This window comes from Hyla sarda, chromosome 8, assembly GCF_029499605.1.
Source record: "Hyla sarda isolate aHylSar1 chromosome 8, aHylSar1.hap1, whole genome shotgun sequence".
NCBI classification, from domain to species: Eukaryota; Metazoa; Chordata; class Amphibia; order Anura; family Hylidae; genus Hyla; species Hyla sarda.
Genome location: NC_079196.1, coordinates 122,084,252 through 122,108,451, shown reverse-complemented (window position 1 = coordinate 122,108,451; position 24,200 = coordinate 122,084,252). Strand labels below are relative to the sequence as shown.

The following is a 24,200-nucleotide window of genomic DNA, read 5'->3' as shown; positions in this document are numbered from 1 at the left end:
TGTTTTTGTCTTCAATAATTGTAATTAAAAACCTGAACATTTAAACTTCCTTATACACACTAATTTCATGGATACATTATTAAACTGAAACATAAATTACAACAAAATAATAATAACAATAATAATATTTAACATTGATTTTTACATATTTCTTTTCACACAGGATTAGAAGGAGGCTGTTTTCCAGAATGGGATGGATTGGTTTGTTGGCCAAGAGGAATACCTGGGAAAATACTTGCTGTTCCTTGCCCTTCGTATGTGTATGACTTTAATCACAGAGGTACTAGTCTTGTAACAATAATGTGTAGCAACTGTAAGCTTTCTGTATCATACATGACTTAATATATTAACTGCCTAGTATCCGTAACCCCTTAAGGATGCAGGGCTTAATTGTATGCCCTACACCTACTCCTAAACTATGAGGCACACTCAAGCTAATGCCGGACATTACCAATCAGGGTGATGTCTGGCATTAACCTGTTAGAAGCCACAGCATTTAAAAGTATGAAAATCATCTGACAGTTAGTTTAGGAAAGCTAATCAGGACCACTGCAGTGAAATTGCAGTGTCCCTATCAGCTCAGCAGAGAGGCAAAGGGTACCTACCTGCCTCCGGCTCATCCTACCAGTGCTCCAATAATGCAGGAAGCCATGCCAGGCTGCACTAATGGAGTGCCGATAACACCCTATCTAAATAATAGTGTAAAAAATATGTAAAAAAGTGAATCAATGTGAATAAGCACCTTCCCTAATAAAAGTTTGAATGTTTAACAATTGAATTAGTGTATTAAAAAAGTAGATGATCCTTGACCTTTTAAATGTCTAATTTCTTTTTAATTTTATAAAAAGAGGGATATTGGTAGTGGTATTTGTAAAAAAAATAAAAATAATAAAAACTCCTCTCAAAAGGACCTCACACAAAATTAGCAGTTTATTTGACTATAGCCATCAGTTTCTTTGATGTAGTTCCTGAGTTTACGTTTGAAGGAACACATTATTCTCTCACCAGAGGTTATGATGGTTAATGTAATTAGTATAATCTCTTTTAAACTGTAAATGTAAAAAAATGCTTATACATTTATTTTATGTTTAATTTCACTTTATGCATCAGTTTACATTTATTTATCTTAATTGGAAAATTTCCGAATGCTAAGCAGCGGTGTACCCCTTTAAGGCATACTTATATTTATATATATTTTAACCATGGCCCAAATGTTATCTGAAGATAGCGTTTCAGTATGTTTTTACTATGTTTCTGTTATTGCCCATAATGAATACTATGTATAATGTAGTGTGCTTTAATGAGTCTTATAAATTGTCTTTTTGTTTTCTAGGAATGGTATATAGAAGGTGCAATATAAATGGAACATGGGACTTTGTACAAAACTCTAATAGATCATTTTCTAACTATTCTGAATGTATCCGCTTTCTGGAGCCTGAGATGAGTCATGGCAAAGTAAATACATCTGATTTACATATCTGCATAGAGAAAAGCCATAAAATATAATGTCATAGTTTTAAATGTTTAGTTGTTCCTTCTCTGTATCCTTAATTTCTCCATTTACATGGATTATATGTATCAACAGGTTGTCTCAGAAAGACATTCCTTTTTTAAATAGAAGCTGATCTCCTTAGCTACAGCTTCTCAAGCTGGCCAAACCTTGTGTATAGTGAAAACCCAAATCAATGTTACTAAGTAAAGTAACTTGCAAGTAGGCTGTTAAGGTTGGGGTATACAGTAAATATTGGTTGATTCAGTTGCCCATTGGCCAAATGTGCCTGCATTTTTACAGACCTGCCTTCTCAAACAACCTCCATCAATAAGGTGCTTAAAATTGAAATGACCAATTCTTGAAGGGAATCAATCAGAAGATTTTAGCATATATAATGCTTGGCAATGCATTATATATGCTAAAATCTTTATCCTTACCATCCCCGGTGGATGTTTTTGCCCCCAAGTATGTTGAAGATATGAAGTTATAAAGAGCCCTCTGGCCACCCCGTAAGTAGTCCAATGGGTGGGGACTTATACTTACCGGGTCCCGCCACTTTCGCCATGGTCCTGCCCTCTCGTCTTGATTGATTGCCCTTGTGATCGCACTACTCCCTAAGCAGACAGAGTAGCAGAACAGTTATGCAAGCCGTCAACAAACATGAGGGGGTGGGACCACGGGCGGAGCGACGGGACCCAGTAACTACTTATGGGACACCAGGGGAGACTTTATAGCTTCATATCTTTAAAAATGTTCCCCGAGGATGGGAAGGATAAAGATTTTTGCATATATAATGCACAGTCAAGCATTATATAAGGAAAAATCTTCTGATTTGTTCCCTTTAAAGGGGTACTCCGGTGAAAACCTTTTTTTTCTTTAAATCAACTGGTGGCAGAAAGTTAAACATTTGTAAATTACTTCTATTAAAAAATCTTTATCCTTCCTGTACTTATTAGCTGCTGAATACTACAGAGGAAATTCTTTTCTTTTTGGAATGCTCTCTGATGACATCACGAGCCCAGTTCTCTCTGCTGACATTATTATAATAATAATATTGCTTTATTTATTGTTGTCCTTAGTGGGATTTGAACCCAAGTCCCCAGCACTGCAAGGCAGCAGTGCTAACACCTGAGCCACCATGCTGCCCTTCGCATACATCTGCTATGAATCTGCTATGAATCTGCTATGAATCTGCTATGAATCTCCTATGAATCTCCTATGCATCTCCTATGCATGGTTGCTAAAATGGACAGAGATGTCAGCAGGGAGCACTGTGCTCGTGATGTCATCAGTGTTCCAAAAAGAAAGGAATGTCCTCTATATCATTCAGCAGCTAATAAGTACTGGAAGGATTAAGATTTTTTAATAGAAGTAATTTACAAATATGTTTAACTTTCTGCCACGAGTTGATTTAAAAGAAAAAAAGGTTTTCACCCTAGTACCCCTTTAAGGTTGAAGAAAATAAGGAGTGCTTCTCTTCTACCTAAATATTGTTATATAAGGGCAATATTCAACAGGCTATTCCCAAGATTCTGAATGTGATAAGGGGGGGGAGATGATATTCATGAACTCCTTTCTAAAGAACACATGAAAAAGAAATGTAAAAAAGCATGGAGTAGAATAACTGATTTCAAACAGATACTCTCTAAACCTCCCTGAACTAACCCAAACTCATCAGCCATTACTTAGCAAACCTTTCACTTTCAATGAACTTAAGTTCACCCACTTGAAATACCAACCTAACAAGATCCCAGGATCAGAAAGTTTCTACCACTATGTAGGGCCTCGTTTACTAAGCTGAAACCGACCAGTTTTTGTCTGGTTATTATGTCTGAGACATGTCTGCACCAGTGTGCGCCTAGAAAATCCAACAAACCCGACATTGCACTATGAAAAGCCGGAAAGGAGGCGTGGTCTGTCATGAAGGGGGTGTGGTTTCACAACCTGACTGATTTACTATTGAATTCACAGAAAATCCTGTGGGTAAATGGCTGGAAATATCGACCTAGAAAAAGCTGGTCAGAAAATGTTCCCGACTTTTCCCAATAGTAAATAGAGAGGAATCTTACAAGTCTGAAACTACTTTTCCCACTAGTAAAAACCTGACACTCTTAGTAAATGAGGCCCATAATCTTTTAAACAGTGCTGCAGAACCACTAGCTTTCTGCAACCCAATACCCAAAAAAGCTACAATCCCTAAACAAATGCTTGAAGCAGAGGAGGATCCACAAGGAGGGAAAGGACCCTGAAAGATGCAACAACTAAAGACCTATCTCCCTTTTAAACGCAAATGTTAAAGCATGGGATGACACCAGTCAGGGGTGCCCATTGTCATGGTGGCCTTTCCCACTCTTACACATTTTCTAAATATTAGTTTCAAAGTATGCGGTATCCCATCTCCTCTAACCATTGAAAATAAATTATTTAATGTCTCATTATCAAAGGGGTACTTCAGTGGCAAACATTTATTCATTTTTTTTTTCAAATCAACTGGTGCCAGAAAGTTAAACAGATTTGGAGATTATTTCTATAAAAAAATCTTTATCCTTCCAGTACTTACCAGCTGCTGTATACTTCAGAGGAAGTTGTGAAATTATTTTCAGCCTTACCACAGTGCTCTCAGCTGACACCTCTGTCTATGCCAGTAACTGTACAGAGCAGGAGAGGAGAGGTTCCAGACATGGACAGAGGTGTCAGCAGAGAGCACTGTGGTCAGACAGAAAAGAACAACTCAACTTCATTTGTAGTATACAGCAGCTGCTCAGTACTGGAGGGATTAAGATTTATTAATAATTTACAAATTTGTTTAACTTTCTGAGGCCAGGTGATATGAAAATAGTTTTTTTTCCCCCTCAGGAGTACCCCTTTAAGCAATACAATCATTAAACTCATGCAGTTCTCATAACATCCAGTGAGCAGCTGTTGTGTAAAAAACATGGCTTGTTGATGTCAGAGGTCATAAGAGAATAGGCAGACTGGTTTGAGATGACAGAAAGGCAACAGTAACTCAGATAACCACTATTTACAACCAAGGTATTCAGAATACTGGCCCTCATTTACTATTCTAAACCCAACTTGTTTTGTCGGATTTTTTTGGCGCATCTTTGTCTGCGACATGTCGCAGACATCGTGCGCCAGTCTGCGACAGGATGCAACATTTTTTCCCGACGGACCTGATATGGATTCTCCCAAACCCGAAAAAGGGGCGTAACCCAACATTTCTGAGCTTTACCACGTATTTATAAAGGTTTCCAACCCGAATTTGTTGAATTGTTGTGGATTTTTTCCCGACAACTCAGAGGAGTTGGAAACCAAAACCCACGTGCGACAAACAGGATGCGACATAATAATAATAAATACCAGGGGGAAAAAGCAGTCGGGTAAGAAAGCAAGATAGACTTACAACCCGATTTTCTAAGTAAATGAGGGCCATTATCTCTAATGGCGTCTGAATAGCAATGTTGATACTTACTTGTCAGAATTTGTGGTGAGCGATCTGCTTTTGCTGCTACATGAAAGTGCTGCTAATTATCCACTACTTTGAAACCCTTTACCAAAGATTTCTGGTAAACAACTAGCGCTCACACAAAATAGCCTTTGATAATATTTTATTACTGTATAACTACTGTAGTTGATCCTTCCATTTGAAGAAACATATACACTTGGTGTCAGGGCCTACAACACTTACCCTAAAATGGGGTACATATTACTATTTATTTATATAGGTTTCAGGTCACTTTACATTTGATAAGGGTTACAATATATGGCTCAAATGCATGTGCAGTGAATGTGACACAGTGTAAATTGCAGACTGATACAGAGGGACAAAGGGCCCTGTCCGGAAGGGTGAGGAGGACAGTTGGTCATCTGTGAGCAGGTGAGGAAGTAGGTGAAGTCATGACCCCCGCTGCCCACTCCAAGCATTCGGAACATAATTTTCTGAATGCTGGGGCAGCAAAGTACCCCTTTAATGATCCTGATGGTGGGTGAGAGCTAGATGTGTCAGAGTGGAGTGTTCCATTGTATGGGGGATGCACAGGAATATTCTTGGAGACTGTTGTGAGAATGTTTTAATCTTCCCAGTTCACTATCCCATCATAATAAACCACTCCATGCCTTTATGTTTTATTATTTTTTAGTTTTCTACACCCTGGTCCAGTTTAACGGGTTTAACCCCTTAATGACTCAGCGTCTCTGCTGACACTCTTTTTATTAGAAAAATACAAAACTTATCAAATACAAAACACAAAGCAAGCTTACTGTCACGATTCGGCTTGCAGGTAGTGGATCCTCTGTGCCAGAGAGGGATTGGCGTGGACCGTGCTAGTGGACCGGTTCTAAGCCACTACTGGTTTTCACCAGAGCCCGCCGCAAAGCGGGATGGTCTTGCTGCGGCGGTAGTGACCAGGTCGTATCCACTAGCAACGGCTCACCTCTCTGGCTGCTGAAGATAGGCGCGGTACAAGGGAGTAGGCAGAAGCAAGGTCAGACGTAGCAGAAGGTCGGGGGCAGGCGGCAAGGTTCGTAGTCAGGATGGGTAGCAGAAGTTCAGGTACACAGGCTTTGGACACACTAAACGCTTTCACTGGCACAAGGCAACAAGATCCGGCAAGGGAGTGCATGGGAGGAGGTCAGATAAAGGCAGGGAGCAGATGGGAGCCAATTAAGCTAATTGGGCCAGGCACCAATCATTGGTGCGCTGGCCCTTTAAGTCGCAGAGAGCTGGCGCGCGCGCGCCCTAGAGAGCGGAGCCGCGCGCGCCAGCAGATGACAGCAGGGGACCGGGACGGGTAAGTGACCTGGGATGCGATTCGCGAGCGGGCGCGTCCCGCTGTGCGAACCGCATCCCCGACGGCCATGACAGTGCAGCGCTCCCGGTCAGCGGGACTGACCGGGGCGCTGCGGGGAGAGAGACGCCGTGAGCGCTCCGGGGAGGAGCGGGGACCCGGAGCGCTAGGCGTAACAGTACCCCCCCCCTTAGGTCTCCCCTTTTCTTTGACCGGCAACTGCCTCCCCTGGGATGAGGACACCGGGAAAAAATGGAGGGTTTCCTCAACGGCAGGCAGTACAGCAGGAGTGGGAATGGGGAGGGAGGGCAGAGGGCGAAGCCTGGCACGGGGCAGTGTGACACCAGGACGGGGGCCATGAGGAGGCACAGAGGTTTGCCTGACGGGACTGGGAGGGGGGGAGAGGCACTTCCTATGGCAGGCAGAGTCCCAGTTCTTTATCTCCCCGGTGGTCCAATCAAGGGTGGGGGAATGAAGCCGGAGCCATGGCAGACCGAGGAGGACCTCAGAGGTACAACTGGGGAGGATGAAGAACTCAATCCTTTCGTGGTGGGGTCCGATAGACATCAGGAGGGGTTCTGTGCGGTAACGCACGGTGCAGTCCAATCTGGCTCCGTTGACCGCGGAAATGTAGAGCGGTTTGGCGAGACGGGTCACCGGGATGCTGAATTTATTAACAAAGGACTCCAACATAAAATTCCCGGAGGCACCAGAGTCCAAGCAGGCCACGGCTGAGATGGAGGAGTTGGCTGTAGGGGAAATCCGCACGGGCACCGTGAGACGTGGAGAAGAAGACTTAGAAGCAAAAGATGCCACACCCACGTGAGCTGGGTGCGTGCGTGCGTTTCCCAGGCGTGGAGGACGGATAGGGCAATCCACCAAGAAATGCTCAGTACTGGCACAGTACAGACAGAGATTTTCTTCTCTACGGCGATTCCTCTCTTCCTGGGTCAGGCGAGACCGATCCACTTGCATGGCCTCCTCGGCGGGAGGCCCAGGCGAAGACTGCAAAGGATGCTGTGGGAGAGGTGCCCAGAGATCTAAGTCTTTTTCCTGGCGGAGCTCTTGGTGTCGCTCAGAAAAACGCATGTCAATGCGGGTAGCCAAATGGATGAGTTCTTGGAGGTTGGCAGGAATCTCTCGTGCGGCCAGCACATCCTTGATGCGACTGGATAGGCCTTTTTTAAAGGTCGCGCAGAGAGCCTCATTATTCCAGGATAGTTCAGAAGCAAAAGTACGGAATTGTATGGCGTACTCGCCAACGGAAGAATTACCCTGGACCAGGTTCAGCAAGGCAGTCTCAGCAGAAGAGGCTCGGGCAGGTTCCTCAAAGACACTTCGGACTTCAGCAAAGAAGGACTGGACTGTGGCTGTGGCAGGATCATTGCGGTCCCAGAGCGGTGTGGCCCAAGACAAGGCCTTTCCTGAAAGAAGACTTACTACGAACGCCACCTTAGACCGTTCTGTAGGAAACAAGTCTGACAACATCTCCATATGCAGGGAACACTGAGACAAAAATCCACGGCAGAGTCTGGAGTCCCCATCAAATTTGTCCGGCAGGGACAAGCGGAGGTTAGGAGCGGCCACTCGCTGCGGAGGAGGTGCAGGAGCTGGCGGAGGAGATGGTTGCTGCTGTAGCAGAGGCAGAATTTGCTGTAACATGGCGGTCAACTGCGACAGCTGCTGTCCTTGTTGGGCAATCTGCTGCGATTGCTGAGCGACCACCGTGGGAAGATCAGCGAGACTTGGCAGCGGCACCTCAGCGGGATCCATGGCCGGATCTACTGTCACGATTCGGCTTGCAGGTAGTGGATCCTCTGTGCCAGAGAGGGATTGGCGTGGACCGTGCTAGTGGACCGGTTCTAAGCCACTACTGGTTTTCACCAGAGCCCGCCGCAAAGCGGGATGGTCTTGCTGCGGCGGTAGTGACCAGGTCGTATCCACTAGCAACGGCTCACCTCTCTGGCTGCTGAAGATAGGCGCGGTACAAGGGAGTAGGCAGAAGCAAGGTCAGACGTAGCAGAAGGTCGGGGGCAGGCGGCAAGGTTCGTAGTCAGGATGGGTAGCAGAAGTTCAGGTACACAGGCTTTGGACACACTAAACGCTTTCACTGGCACAAGGCAACAAGATCCGGCAAGGGAGTGCATGGGAGGAGGTCAGATAAAGGCAGGGAGCAGATGGGAGCCAATTAAGCTAATTGGGCCAGGCACCAATCATTGGTGCGCTGGCCCTTTAAGTCGCAGAGAGCTGGCGCGCGCGCGCCCTAGAGAGCGGAGCCGCGCGCGCCAGCAGATGACAGCAGGGGACCGGGACGGGTAAGTGACCTGGGATGCGATTCGCGAGCGGGCGCGTCCCGCTGTGCGAACCGCATCCCCGACGGCCATGACAGTGCAGCGCTCCCGGTCAGCGGGACTGACCGGGGCGCTGCGGGGAGAGAGACGCCGTGAGCGCTCCGGGGAGGAGCGGGGACCCGGAGCGCTAGGCGTAACACTTACCCAGCTATAACATGAATAAGAAATACTCTAGAACCAAAAACAAAACCCATAAACAAAACCCTGCCTAACCGGCCAGCCCAAGTACAACTTGGCTTATCAAAATATAAACATAAAAGTTATCATTACCCGACTATAACTCAAAAGCATCCATACTTGGGAACATGCAACAAGAAAACTAAACAGAAACGTAGCAAGCACACCTAAAAAAAAATAAAAAAAAAAATAAAATAAAAATGTTCTATCTTCTTTTATATATATATATATATATATATATATATATATATATATATATATATTTTTTTTTTTCATTCTTTTTATTTTTTATATAAATAAAAATAATAATAGTAATAATAATAATAGTAATAATAATAATCAAAATTATCATATCACACATACGTTCACTTACAAAACGACCAAAGTAACTGAATCCTCTATCCGGGACAAATGAAAATACCAAAGAAAACATAACAAAACAGACCAAATAACTGACATAAACTAAATAAACCACATATCAACACAACAACTGGTCCGGCTTCCATAACGTTATAACATGAAACAATATGAAACAATATAGATATAACACAATATAGGTACAAAATTACTAAGTATACTATAAAAATAAAATATAATATAAACAAAATATATGCACTACAGAAAACACCTACAAAATCAATAGAAAACCCTAGGAAAAACCCTACACTAAAACTGTACCCTCACCCACACCACCCCTTTTGTACATGGGTCAGAGTCCATACCGTTCTTACAGTTCACAAAGTCCAGTCCTTAACTGAGCCATGTCAGGTCCCCCAAAGATGAACACCACCACCCACATGCACACCCTCCCCACCTAGCACTCCTCCCACCAACTTATACACAAACTTATACACACTGAACCACAACCCACTTTAGGCCCAAGTTTGGTCGCCTGTAAGCCCCTCATACCATATCAGCTTAAAAACAAAAAGCTAGCGTGCACATGCATTAGCCCACCACCAGGAAGAAGGATGACAGACTTGATACATTCAAAATAATTTTACACTCTTTCCCTAACTCCCCCTACAATTCTCCCTAATCCTATCCCTCCATTCAAAATAACCCTGTTCTCATCCTATCTCTATCCCTATAACACTGTCCCTAACCAAAATAATGGTACTCTACCCAAAAGGTCTAGTACCAAGGGCACATCAAAAGAAAACCCTCTCCATAGGAGAGAAGCCCTACTGTTACCAAGACTGTCATATTTCAAAGACCTTATCTCCCCGAGGTCATCGGTGATGTTCCTATAGACCTCCACTTCGGAGAGGATTTTCTGTTGGGTCGACACTAAACACCGTGCATTCCACGTGTAGTACCTAACCACTAAACTAACTAAGAATAAAGTTCCCCCGGTCTCGGCCATCCAGGGTCCTGAATGCCCCATAAGCCCACTCCGGATAGGTAAGGCCGGCAAGTTGACTCAAGCCGATGGAAGCACCCACCCTGTTGTAAACCTCTATATTAAAGGGACAATGAAGCAGGAAATGGTCCATGCTTTCCAGCATGTCCCCGCATTCTTCTCGGGGACATCCCCGGTCATCAGAGTTCCTACACTTTAAATTGTCCCTCACATATAGCTTACCCTGAAAGCAGCGCCAGGCCAAGTCCCAAAATTTCTGGGGGATCCTTTTACATGTTTAAAAGGTACAACCCCACCCTCAGATCCCGACCTTTGCAGTCCCTGAGTGCCAGAGGCTTCTGGAAGTGGGTCAACAAAACCCATTTGTCAAGGAACTGCCTTGACTGGGTCCTGATCTCCCACACTCCCAGACCTCACGACGTATCACTTTCGGGGTAGCATAAGCCGGAAGATATCCATGGGACGTACGGAGGTCCTTCACTTGCCCTCCTGTCTCCCATTCCTGGAAGAAAGGCCAAAACCATTCCCTGCAGGAGAGTACCCACGAAGAAGCCCTCTCTGACCATAGGTTTGAGATGTTATCTTTCAAGAAGGTGTTCGTTAAGAACACCACAGGGTTTACCATAGATAAACCCCCTAGTCTCCTCATGCGGTACGTAACCTCCCTCTTGACTAGGTTCATCCTGTTCCCCCATAACAGTTGGAAAAACAGGCTGTAGATCCTAGTGTAGTAAGCCTCTGGCAAGATACATACGCTGCCCAGATAGATAAACAAGGGGAGCAGGTACGATTTGATCAGGTGTACCCTTTCCCTGAGGGTCATAGACCAACCCTTCCACTGGTCCACCTTCTGAGCGGCATCCTGGAGCTTACCATCCCAGTTTTTGGTGGGATAATCATCCTGGCCGAATGTGATACCCAAAACTTTTGCTGACTCTTGGGGCCCTGGAAGGATGTCCGGGAGATCAAATGTGGGATCTTTCCCTCCCAGCCAGAGACTCTTATCCCGGTTGACCTTAGACCCGGATGCCTCCTAGTAGCGGTCCACTTCCAACATCACCACATCGACCTCCTCTCACAAGGACATGAAAATGGTGACATCGTCAGCCTGCGCCACCACTCTCTGGGCGACATCCAGCTCTGCCAGACTCATCCCGACTCCCGCCAACGGCCCACAATCTACCCTCCGGATGAAGGGATCGATCGCAAACATGTATAAAAGCGGGCTCAAAGGACCCTGACGGACTCTGGATCCCACCACAAAAGAGCTGCCAGACCAACCGTTTACCAGCGGGAAACTCTCTGCCCCTGCATACAAGATCATAAGCCATTTAACAAAAGTAGTCGGTAAGCCATATCTCAGGAGGACGGACCAGAGGTACTCGTGGTTCACCCGATCAAACGCTTTGGCCTGATCCAGGGACAGCAAGTACCCCTTCCAGAAACCCACACTACTCCGCTCCACTGCCTCCCTGACACTAAGGACCGCACTTAAGGTGCTTCGGCCAGGAACAGAGCAGTGCTGAGCCCCCAAAAGGAGTCGGGGTGCAAACTTCACCAGCCGATTAAACAGTATCTTAGCCAGAAGCTTTCTGTCCGTATTAAGAAGAGCTATGGGCCTCCAATTCTCAATATGGCTGGGATCTTTACCCTTTGACAGAAGAATCAGGGCTGACCTCCTCATTGAATTCGGCAGAGTGCCCGAGGAGAGACACTCATTGAATACCTCAGTCAAGAGGGGAGCTAAAGACTCCTTAAAGGTCCTGTACTACTCGGATGTTAAGCCATCCGGACCTGGCGACTTCTTAGGGACAAGCCCCTCGATCGCCAGTCTCACTTCCTCTTCCCTGATTTCTTCTGCCAAAATATCAAGAGAGGGGTCTACCCCTGGCTCAGGAATGGTTTCAGCCAGGAAAGCCGACATCTTGTCTCGATCTAGATCCTTCCTCCCCTAGAGGTGAGAGTAGAAGGATCTGACGACCTCCAAGATCCCTGATCTGGACCGATTCAGAGATCCAGTACTATCAATCAGTCCTGAAATGACTTTACTACTCACTGACATCTTACAGTTTCTGTAAGGTTCGGGCGAGCGGTACTTCCCGAAATCCCTCTCAAAAACCAAATGTGCGTGCCTATCATACTGACACCCCATCAGCAAGGATTTCACTCTGGAGATATCCTCACGGCTTCCTCCAGTCGAGACAAGAAGCTAGAGTTTCCTCCTCAGACCTTATACAAGCGATACCTGTTCAGGGACCTGAGGCCCGAGAGCTGGCGGAAGAACCCTGCAACCCGCTTCTTGAATATCTCCCACCACTCTGACTTACTACTACATAGGCCTAGTAAAGGTACCTGACTCTGAAGAAAATCCTCAAAGGACTGTCTTATCTCCGCTTCCTCCAGGAGGGACGAATTCCGCTTCCAATAACCTTTTCCCATCCGGGGGGGTCTCTGAAACATTCAGGGAAAACAAAATCATACAGTGATCAGAGAACTACACCTCAACCACAGACACTGCGGAAGAGACGACTTCCTCCTTTAAATAAAACCTATCTATCCTAGACCTGTGACTACCTTGATGATAGGTGAAACCCGCGTGGCCTGAGGGGCTCCGGATGTGGGAGTCCTCTAGGCGAGCTTCTCTAGCTATGCTAATCAGTGCCACACTATCGCAAGTCAGCGGACCATTGGAGCCTCTCCTATCTTGGGACCTTGTGACATTATTGAAATCCCCTTCAAAGATCACTTGCCGACTCGTAAAAAGAAAGGGCTTAATCCTCATAAAGAGATCTTTACGGCCCCGCTTAGTTTGCAGGGCTTAGATGTTAATGAGCCGGAGCTCTTGTCCCTTCATGAAGACATCTAAGATCAGGCACCTCCCCATTTCTAACTCAATAACCCATGTGCATTCAACAGGAGCGGTAAAAAGGACCGCCACCCCACTATACGGCTCAGCCGCAAGAGACCAGTGGGAGGGACCGCACCTCCTCTCTCTTCTGGCTTTTACCAGGGAGGCTAGATCTGACAGCCTGGTCTCTTGTAAAAAGAAAATGTCGGCTTCAACACGGCCGAGAAAATCAAAGGCTGCGAATCTAGCCGTATCTGATTTTATGCTGGCACAGTTAATAGATGCCAACGTCAGTGGGGTGAGTGCCGCCATCCTGGGTGATTGAGTTAGATGTCCTCACCCCTTAAACCTTCTTCCTCTCCTTCCCTCCACCCCCATCTGAATCGGAGGAAGACCCTTTGCCTCTTTTTAAACTCAGGGATATATCCATCCCAGGATCTTTACCTCCGGCATCTGGTGTTACCTCCGCCCCTGAGGAAACTGCCCCAGAGGAAGGAGGCTCGGCACCTCCTGTAGGCCGCACTGCCTCCTGACCCCCGAGAAGAGGAGGGGAGATAGTATCCCCAAGGGCCTCATATCGATTTGAAAGGACGATCAGAGGGTCGGAGACTGAGTTGTTCCTTCTATGGTCTGAGGCTACAACTGAAGAGGAGGACGGCGCCGCCTTACTCTTACCCTTCTTCCTCCTCTTCTTTTTCAGGCCACCATTTACTGTCTGCCCCTCCTTCTCCTCCTCATCCACAGTTTCGGATTCAGAGGCATGACTGGAGGAAGGAGCATGTTGACCTTCATCCATACGCAGTCTCCCTATCTCCTCATCCAATTCGGCCCCACCCAAAGCCTCAGAGTTATTCTGACCTCCTTCTGAGCCAGTGTCTGGAGTGGGACCCCAAGCCACCCCTGGCACCTGGGCATTCTCAAGGGCCCTCTCCAACCTGTGCTTCTCCTCTCGCCTCCGCATAGAGGGGGTCTTATGTTTTTCCTTCACTGGCTTTGGTGCCCCCTCTCCTCCACTAGTCCCCTCCCCTGCTGGGGCAACCGTTAGGCTCTCCCCAGCCGGGGCAGTCACAGTGTTAGAGAACAAGCGTGGACATCGGCTGAACGGGTGACCTAAGTCCCCACACAAGTTACACCGAATCCGCCCACCCCACAGCAGAGGGCGCATATCTGCTGAGTGCAGTTGGCACTAAAGTCGTTTGGGTCACCACACCTGTGACACAGCTTCGGCTGCCCCTGGTAGAAGATCTGAATCCCAAAGTATTCTGCCCAAAGAGAGGAGGAGATCATAAAAAGAAACTTTTGGACAGAGAAATTTACTGGATCCTTAGGTTAGACACTAGGTTTCCTAGGGGTCTTAATAAAAGGTTGGACGTAGTGCTTCATTATTAGCGGTCCATTATTATTTTCCCCCTTTTCTCTCTTTTTTTCATTTTTTTCATTTTTTGGTCTCATTGTTGGGGTAGTCTACTTATGATATTCGCCCATTGATAGAGGTTTGTCCCTATCATGCTCTTGTGTATATATATATTTTTTTCTAGTTTTGCCTTAATATATTTATTAATTCTATATATATATATATATATATATATATATATATATATATATACTTTTTTATTATATTATTATACAATATTATATTTCTCACCATTACCTGCATAAGTTCCCCCGTTTTCTCTATTCATTATTACTACATGAGGTCTAAGAAAGTTTTCTATACAAAATCTCATGTATTGCAATTCTTCCTATGCCGTTGTGTGAATTGCGACATTTGCGTCTTTATATATATATATATTTTTTTAATCATACATTATGTAACACATATTTCCATGTCGCAGTTCACACAATGCTTTGGAGAACTTTTTATATCTCTAGCGGATGCACAGCGGATCAGCCTATGTTCCCCTTGGGCTGCCGGTGTTCAATCGCATAGATTGTTAGTTATTCTATTTTTATTTTATTATATTTGCACTTGTTTTTTCTATATATAGTTAATAAAGATTTAGTTTTTATTTCTTTTTAACTCCGATCACATCTTATGATTAATATAACAATGCATAAATGTTTTTTGTTCTCTATGCTAGTGGATCCGGGTGTGAACGGGAGCCACTCCTGGCTAATTAGCCCTGGGTGCCTCCCCTCGCCCCTGGTTCCATATATAAGAGTACCTGGAATTTGTAATCATTGTACGACTAAGCACCTGGCCGAAACGCGTCACTTCCTCTCTGTACCTGTTGCCTCGTTGATGTGAATAAAGCCGCACTTACCTGAGCCGAGCTGGAGTTCGCTTTCTTTATTTCCAAGATCTGAATCCTGTCGCGTACCAGGAAGGCGGCCGAAGGGATGTGGGTGACCGTGTTCCCTGAATGCCTGAGACGAACGGAAAACGTCCAGGCCCCAGACCACATATTGTGCTCGTCAAAGTTCTTCAGGGGGACGTCCGTCACCTCCCCGTACCTGCCCAGCCAGGTCATAATGTCATAACAAGAAAGTGACTCATTACTGGTCAAAACGGTCACTTTCTTTACCATACTCTGGCGAGATACCGCTTTTACAGCGAAATCTCGCCAAAAGAGATCTAGTCCTTCCGGTCTAGCAAAGCTGAAGTCAAACTCGGAGGAGCCGAAGGGGTGAATCAGGGCAAAGATGTCCCCAGCCCTGAAACCCATCTGGAAAAGAAGCTCCACCACCTTGCCCCTTTGGGGGAACGCATCTTCGCCTTTCCAGACCAAACGGGCCACATTTCTGCGACCTACCTCCTGCCCGGGTGTCTGGAGGGACCATACGGTCTCCCCATTCCTCTCTCGGAACGCTCCCAGACCATGTATCTCCACCCAAAAAGACAGGTCCATCTCCTTTCCCTCTACCTGGAGCGTCCTTTCTCCTCTCTTTAGTGCCTCCAGGAGGCGCCATTGCAACTGACCTTCACCAGATGCAGGAGGTAAAGATCCTACTTAACCCCCAGCCGCCACACTTGCATAACTCCTGACGACCGGGGGGGCAGCCGGACCAGACACCGTCCCTACATCCCCACCTAGGCCACCTGTACTGCCACAAAAGCCACTCTTATTCCTACCATCCACACCACTACTACTACTCTCATTCACACCACTACTCCTCCCATCTGCACCACTACCACTCCGCTCATTCACACCACTACCACCCCTCCTATTCACTCCACTATCACCACTCTTATTCACTTCACTGCCACTCCTCCCGATCACTCCACTACCACTCCTCCCATCTGCACCACTACCACTCCTCTCATTCACACCACTACCACTCCTCCCACCTACACCACTACCACTCCTCCCATCTACACCACTACCACTCCTCCCATTTGCACCACTACCACTGCCACATACACCACTCTCATAGACAGCACTACCACTCCCATCTTTCACACACCTTGTATTAACATTGCTTTTATTGACAGTATTATTGGGATCAGCAGCTGCTTCACCCACTACCTCTGGGCTGGCCTGGACATGCTTTAGCTTGGACTTCTTGTACATTCTCAGGTCACCGGCGGCTGCCATTGTCGGCGACGCTGACTCCTCCTCCATTCGAGATGTCACCACCGACATCACCTTCCGAAGCTGAGGTTGCCCCTCCGGGCGCACCTTCACCCCTCCTCCTGCCACTGATGTGCAGGGACTCCTCTCTCTCACAGGGGAGATCCCTGCAGTGCCCGCGCCACACACTGCGCCCAACCGCACGGGCTCAGCAGCAGGTTCTGACACCTGGACGCTCCCCCCCCCTCACAGGGGAGTTCCCCGCAGCACCGACACTACTAGCAGCGCCCAGGGGACCACCCCCCGCGCAGAAGATCTCACCACACACCTCAGGTGCCTGAACACTCCCCCCTCTCAGTGAAGTGCTGGTTACATTGCCCACAATACTCGGGGAACCGCTCCCCTTGCAAGCTGCCGCAAAACTATTGCCCACCATTAGCCCGTCCTGCTCTTCCCTACCAGCAGGACACGTGACTGTAGCACCCATGGCCATGTTGGATGCAGCACTGTACCCCCCTGTGCTGGTCCCGTTCCACAGCAGAAACGGGATCTGGCAGGGTGGGGGGCCCAGCAGCCTGAACCAACTTTTCAGGTGGCCCAGACTGCTGGATAGGAGAGAAAGCAAACTTTATCTGCTCTTCAGCCTTTTTCTTCTTCTTCTTTTTCTTCCTCTTCCTCTCCTCAGGGCCCAGGTCCTGGCCAAAACTGAAATTTTCCAGACGGGTGGGTGACTCCTGCATCACTATGGCCCGCAGGAGCCCCCCACGACCGGTCCACTGTCACTGCCATCACTACTGTCACTTTCCTCAGAGGTGGCTGGTAAGGCGACTTGGGCAGGGTTGATGTAATCCGCACTTGGGGTGACAGAGGTCTTAGGTGTACACGGGGTATCACACACATCCCCCTCACTGCCGCCATCACCCTCACCACCTTCCTCCATCTTCTCCTCCGTGACACACAAGCACTCTTCCTCCCCCCTTACTATCCTCTTCCTCCCTCACAGGGGTCTTCATTCTTAAATTTTTCTTTAAACATGCCTGCTCCCTCTACAATCAGCATTCGGGCTCTCACCACCTCCTGCTCCTCTGCCTTCAGCTCACACACCCTGGCAGCAAACCTTGCCCTCATGGCCTTGGCAGAGTTATCTGTTTGGTAGCGGGCAAACTTCAGGTCTTCCCATATGATTTTCAGCTTTTTCCGCAGCTGCTCATATTCTATTAGATTTGCCTGCATGTGGGAACCGAAAGTAGCTAGCGACTCCCTGGGTCCCTTCACCCCCCATTGCTGGGGTTCCATAATATCAGACACAGTCCCCGAAGACATAACCATAAGCTTCTTACCAGACGCCTTGCGGTTTCCAGCGACAGACGGGGGAGTGGGCTCCACATTACTGCGGAGCCTGCTGGATCTTCTCACCCCGTCCTGGGAATCGGCCGTAGCTCTCTCACTCCCACCCCCTGCTGGCCTAGTTCGAGGGGTGGAAGTCTGGGGCTCCATAGCAGGAGGCTCTCCCAAGGAAGCTGCCACCCTCCTGGGGAAAAGGCTGCAGGAAACACTGCTTCAATCCTCTCTCTCTGGAAAACTCTGGAAGTCAGACACACCCAACAGTTGCTGTGTTCCACAGGAAGTGCTCTCTGCTGACATCTTTGTCCGTGTCAGGAACTGTCCAGAGTAGGAGAAAATCCCCATAGCATGACACAGGCAGTGGTGTTATGCTTTTAGCAGCCAGGGACCCGCCAACAACGGTGGATATCAGCAATTGCACTGATGTCCGCCATTAACCCTTCAGATGCCATGATCAATACAGATCACGGCATCTGTGGCAATGTGGTGCTTTAAATGGCTGATCCGATCACCCGCGACATGACTGTGGGGATCAGATTAGCCAAGACAGAGGTTCCCTCACCTGCCACTGTCTCTCCTCCGGCATCTTCTTCTCTAGTCTGACATTGAGCAGACCAGAGAAGAAGATCACGGATAATGCTTATCAGTGCTATGCCTATGCATAGCACTGAGCAGTAATAGCAATCAAATGTTTGCTATAAATAGTCCCCTATGGGGACATAAAAAGTGTGAAAAAAAGAAATAAGAAAGTAACAAAAAACATGAAAAAGCCCCTCTCCGAATTGCCCCTTTTTCCCATTTTACCCCCCAAAAAAGCATAACTTTTTTTTACGAACATATTTGGTATTTCCGCTATCAAAATTTTATGTAAATGATTCTGTACGGTGAACAGCGTAAGCATAAAAAGAAAGTCCAGAAGTGCTGTGTTTTGGTCAAATTACATTCTAAATAAAAAAATAAAATGCTATCAAATACTCATATATATATATATATATATATATATATATATATATATATACGCAACGTGGTAAAAAAAAAAACATACAGATCACAACAGCCCTGTATACGAAAAAATTGAGAACAATATAGGTGATCAAAATAGGGCAATTTTAAACATACTTATTTTGTGAAAAAAGTTTTTTAAAAAGCAGTACAATAATAGAAATGATGTAATCATGGGTGTCATTTTCATCGTATTGACCCACAAAATAAAGAAAACATGTAATTTTTACTGTAAATTGTACAGCATAAAACAAAACCCTCCAAAATTTGCTAAATTTCAGTTTTTTTTTCTTTTCAGTTTCCTCACACAAATATTTTATCAAATATGATAAAATGAGTGATGCCATTACAAATTACAATTGGTCATGCAAAAAACAAGCCTTCACATGGGTCTGTGGATGGAAATATAAAAGAGTCATGATTTTTAGAAGGCGAGGAGGAAAGCGAAAACGCAAAAATAAAATTGGCCCAGTCCTTAAGGCCAAAATGGGCTGTTTCCTTAAGGGGTTAAAGGGCCAGAACTTTATTACTAAATTAGAGAGGAAATTGTTTACTTTTCCTTATTAAATATATTTGAGAGAGTTTTTATTTTTTTATATTTAGATTTTAGCCTTATTAATGCATTTTACCAGGAAGGATCCTCTTTAGGGTATGTTGACACTGAGGAATTCATGAGGGATAATTTTGCTCAGGAAATTATTGACTTCTTTCTTTTTATCCATCATGCAGAATTCGTGCGGAATTCACTGGGAATTTCCATGTGAAAATGATAAGGAATTAAGGAGGAAGCTATTCAATTCTACTTTTCTGGCATTTGCGCAAAATGGATTTAGGCAGAAAAAAACACCCCATTGACTTTAAATGGGCTTTTACTCGAGGATTCCACCTGAAGAATGAACATATTCTATCTTCAGGCGGAACAGAATTAAGCATCGGAATTCTGCTAGTGGAAAATTCTCAGTTCGAATAGGACAACAGAAAGTTTATCAAGGTCAATGGAAAATATTGATGAATAAATTGGAGCAGAAAAAGCATGTGTAATTACTTGAGTAAGTTCCTTTTGAATTCCTCAGTGTGAACATACTCATACCCAGAAGATCTGTTGCCAACACATTCATGTCAGATACCATAGAAGTTTGTGGAGGTTATACCTTGTCATGGTGGCACAAAACAAACACATTCCTGGTACTGTAATGAGACATATTTTGTCAACTTTAACTTTTAAACCATTTAATTTGTCCATAGCAACTTATTGTGGCTAATCTTTTATTTATCATATTGCTTTTTAAAAGTAAAGCTGGTTGCTACGGACAAATGAGAGTCCTCGTGTCAGACAGTTTTGATAAATATGCCCCAATATTTTCTAATAATATACTGTAATAACCTTATGTTATTGTAATATACACACATATACAGTAGATATATATATATATATATATATATATATATATATATATATATATATATATATATACATACAGTCATTGCTGTAAATGTTGGGACTCCTGAATTTTTTCAAGAAAATGAAGTATTTCTCAGAGAAAAGGATTGTAATAACACATGTTTTGTTATACACATGTTTATTCCCTTTGTGTGTATTGGAATTAAACCAAAAAAGGGAGGGAAAAAAAAGCAAATTTGACATAACGTCACACCAAACTCTAAAAGGGGCTGGACAAAATTATTGACACCCTTAACTTAATTCATTTGGTTGCACGCCCTTTGGAAAAAAATAACTGAAATCAGTCATTTCCTATAGCTATCAATAAGCTTCTTCCACCTCGCAGCCGGAAAGTTGGACCACTCTTCCTTTGCAAACTGCTCCAGGTCTCTCTTATTGCAAGGGCGCCTTTTCCCAACAGCAATTTTAAGATCTCTCCTCAGGTGTTTAATGGGATCAATGTGTTCAATGTTCAATTTAGATCTGGAGTCATGGCTGGCCACTTCAGAACTCTCCAGCGCTTTGTTGCCATCCATTTCTGGGTGCTTTTTGACGTATGTTTGAGGGCCATTGTCCTGCTGAAAGACCCAAGATCTCAGATGCAAACCCAGCTTTCTGACACTGGACTGTACAGTGCAACCCAAAATCCTTTGGTACTCCTCAGATTTCATGATGGCTTGCACACATTCAAGGCACCCAGTGCCAGAGGCAGCAAAACAACCCCAAAACATCATTGAACCTCTAACATATTTAACTGTAGGTACTGTGTTCTTTTCTTTGTAGGTCTCTGTTCTGTTTTCGGTAAACAGTAGAATGATGTGCTTTACCAAAAAGCTCTATCTTGGTCTCATCTGTTCATAAGATGTTTTCCTAGAAGGATTTTGGCTTACTCAAGTTAATTTTGGCAAAATGTAGTCTTGCTTTTTTATGTCTGTGTCCGCAGTGGGGTCCTCCTGGGTCTCCTGCCATAGCGTTTCATTTTATTTAAATGTTGAACACTGATCCCACCTGAGCCTGCAGGAAAGCTTAAATATCTTTGGAACTTGTTTGGGGCTGCTTATCCACCATCCGGACTATCCTGCATTGACACCTTTCTTCAATTTTTCTCTTTCATCCATGCCCAGGGAGATTAGCTTGTTACGCCGAGCGCTCCGGGTCCCCGTTCCTCCCCGGAGCGCTCGCCTCATCCTCGTTGCTGCAGCGCCCCGGTCAGATCCACTGACCGGGTGCGCTGCGGTCCCGCCTCCAGCCGGGATGCGATTCGCGATGCGGGTGGCGCCCGCTCGCGATGCGCACCCCGGTCCCCGTACCTGACTCGCTCTCCGTCGGTCCTGTCCCGGCGCGCGCGGCCCCGCTCCCTAGGGCGCGCGCGCGCCGGGTCTCTGCAATTTAAAGGGCCAGTGCACCAATGTTGGTGCCTGGCCCAATCTTCCCAATTACCAATTAGTGTGATCACCTGTGTACTTCCCTATATTACCTCACTTCCCCTGCACTCCCTTGCCGGATCTTGTTGCCTCAGTGCCTAGTGAAAGCGTTCCCTTGTCTGTTCCTAGCCCGTGTTCCTGACCTCCTGCCGTTGCCCCTGACTACGATCCTTGCTGCCTGCCTCGACCTTCTGCTACGTCCGACCTTGCTTCTGCCTACTCCCTTGTACCTCGCCTATCTTCAGCATCTTCAGCAGTCAGAGAGGTGAGCCGTTGCTAGTGGATACGACCTGGTCACTACCGCCGCAGCAAGACCATCCCGCTTTGCGGCGGGCTCTGGTGAAAACCTGTAGTGGCTTAGAACCGGTCCACTAGCACGGTCCTCGCCAATCCCTCTCTGGCACAGAGGATCCACCTCCTGCCAGCCGGCATCGTGACAGTAGATCCGGCCATGGATCCCGCTGAAGTTCCTCTGCCAGTTGTCGCTGACCTCCCTACGCTGGTCGCCCAGCAAGCTCGTCAGATCGCCCAGCAGTCGCAACAGATAGCGCAACGAGATCAACAGCTGGCATACTTGACCTCCGAGGCACTGCGTATTCAGTCACAGATACAGCAGCTGCAGCCGCAGATACAGCAACAGCTACAGCTGCAACTACCTTCTCCGCCGCCGGCTCCTGCAACTCCTCCGCAGCAACCGGCCGTTCCTAACCCCTGCTTGTCCCTGCCGGACAAATTTGGCGTAAAGATCGCCCAACGAGATCAACAGCTGGCATACTTGATCTCCGAGACACAGCGTCTTCAGTCACAGTTACAGCAGCTGCTGCCGCAGATACAGCAACTTCAGTCACAGCTACAGCTGCAACAACCATCTCCTCCGCCGGCTCCTGCAACTCCTCCGCAGCAACCGGCCGTTCCTAACCCCTGCTTGTCCCTGCCGGACAAGTTTGATGGGGACCGCAATGATTCTGCCACAGCCACAGTCCAGTCCTTCTTCGCTGAGGTCCGTGGTGTCTTCGAGGAGCCTGCCCGAGCTTCTTCTGCCGAGATTGCCCTGCTGAACCTGGAACAGGGTGTTTCTTCCATTGGCGAGTACGCCATTCAGTTCCGTGCTCTTGCTTACGAGTTGTCCTGGAATAGTGAGGTTCTCTGCGCGACCTTTAAAAAAGGCCTATCCAGCAACATTAAAGATGTTCTGGCCGCACGAGAGACTCCTGCTGACCTACATGAACTCATTCATCTTGCCACTCGCATTGACATGCGTTCTTCCGGATGGCGTCTGGAGCTCCGCCTGGATATGGACTTTGTTCGCACGAAGCGTTTTTTCTCCCCGGCTCCTCTCTCCTTTGGTCCTCTGCAATCCGTTCCTGTGCTTCCCGCCGCGGAGGCTATGCAAGTTGACCGGTCTCGCTTGACACCTCAAGAGAGGACACGACGCCGCATGGAGAATCTTTGCCTGTACTATGCCGGTACCGAACACTTCCTGAAGGATTGTCCTATCCGTCCTCCCCGCCTGGAAAGACGTACGCTGACTCCGCACAAAGGTGACACAGTTCTTGATGTCAACTCTGCTTCTCCACGCCTTACTGTGCCTGTGCGGATATCTGCCTCTACCTTCTCCTTCTCTACTATGGTCTCCTTGGATTCCGGATCTGCAGGAAAATTTTTTTTGGCCTCTCTTATCAACAGGTTCTACGTCCCTGTGACCAGTCTCGCCAGACCCCTCTACATCTATTGTATTAACAATAAAAGATTGGACTGTCTCATGCGTTTCCGCACAGAACCCCTCCTAATGTGCATCGGACCTCATCACGGAAAAATTGATTTTTTTTTCCTCAGGTTCTTTGGCCCCAAGAAGAGGGGGAGACCCAAGGGGGGGGGTACTGTTACGCCGAGCGCTCCGGGTCCCCGTTCCTCCCCGGAGCGCTCGCCTCATCCTCGTTGCTGCAGCGCCCCGGTCAGATCCACTGACCGGGTGCGCTGCGGTCCCGCCTCCAGCCGGGATGCGATTCGCGATGCGGGTGGCGCCCGCTCGCGATGCGCACCCCGGTCCCCGTACCTGACTCGCTCTCCGTCGGTCCTGTCCCGGCGCGCGCGGCCCCGCTCCCTAGGGCGCGCGCGCGCCGGGTCTCTGCAATTTAAAGGGCCAGTGCACCAATGTTGGTGCCTGGCCCAATCTTCCCAATTACCAATTAGTGTGATCACCTGTGTACTTCCCTATATTACCTCACTTCCCCTGCACTCCCTTGCCGGATCTTGTTGCCTCAGTGCCTAGTGAAAGCGTTCCCTTGTCTGTTCCTAGCCCGTGTTCCTGACCTCCTGCCGTTGCCCCTGACTACGATCCTTGCTGCCTGCCTCGACCTTCTGCTACGTCCGACCTTGCTTCTGCCTACTCCCTTGTACCTCGCCTATCTTCAGCATCTTCAGCAGTCAGAGAGGTGAGCCGTTGCTAGTGGATACGA

At 47.0% G+C, this 24,200-nt stretch overlaps 1 protein-coding gene across 3 annotated transcripts in view; it reads left to right on the top strand.

The window, feature by feature from the left end:
• PTH2R (parathyroid hormone 2 receptor) overlaps positions 1-24,200 on the top strand; it is a 525,422-nt gene that overhangs the window by 90,616 nt on the left and 410,606 nt on the right. For all 3 annotated transcript variants that reach the window (XM_056535219.1, XM_056535218.1, XM_056535217.1), the window contains 2 exons: positions 164-280; positions 1,334-1,455. In XM_056535219.1, the coding sequence (XP_056391194.1) occupies positions 1,336-1,455 (120 nt within the window). In that variant the 5' untranslated portion in view covers positions 164-280; positions 1,334-1,335. The remainder of the gene's footprint in view (positions 1-163; positions 281-1,333; positions 1,456-24,200) is intronic.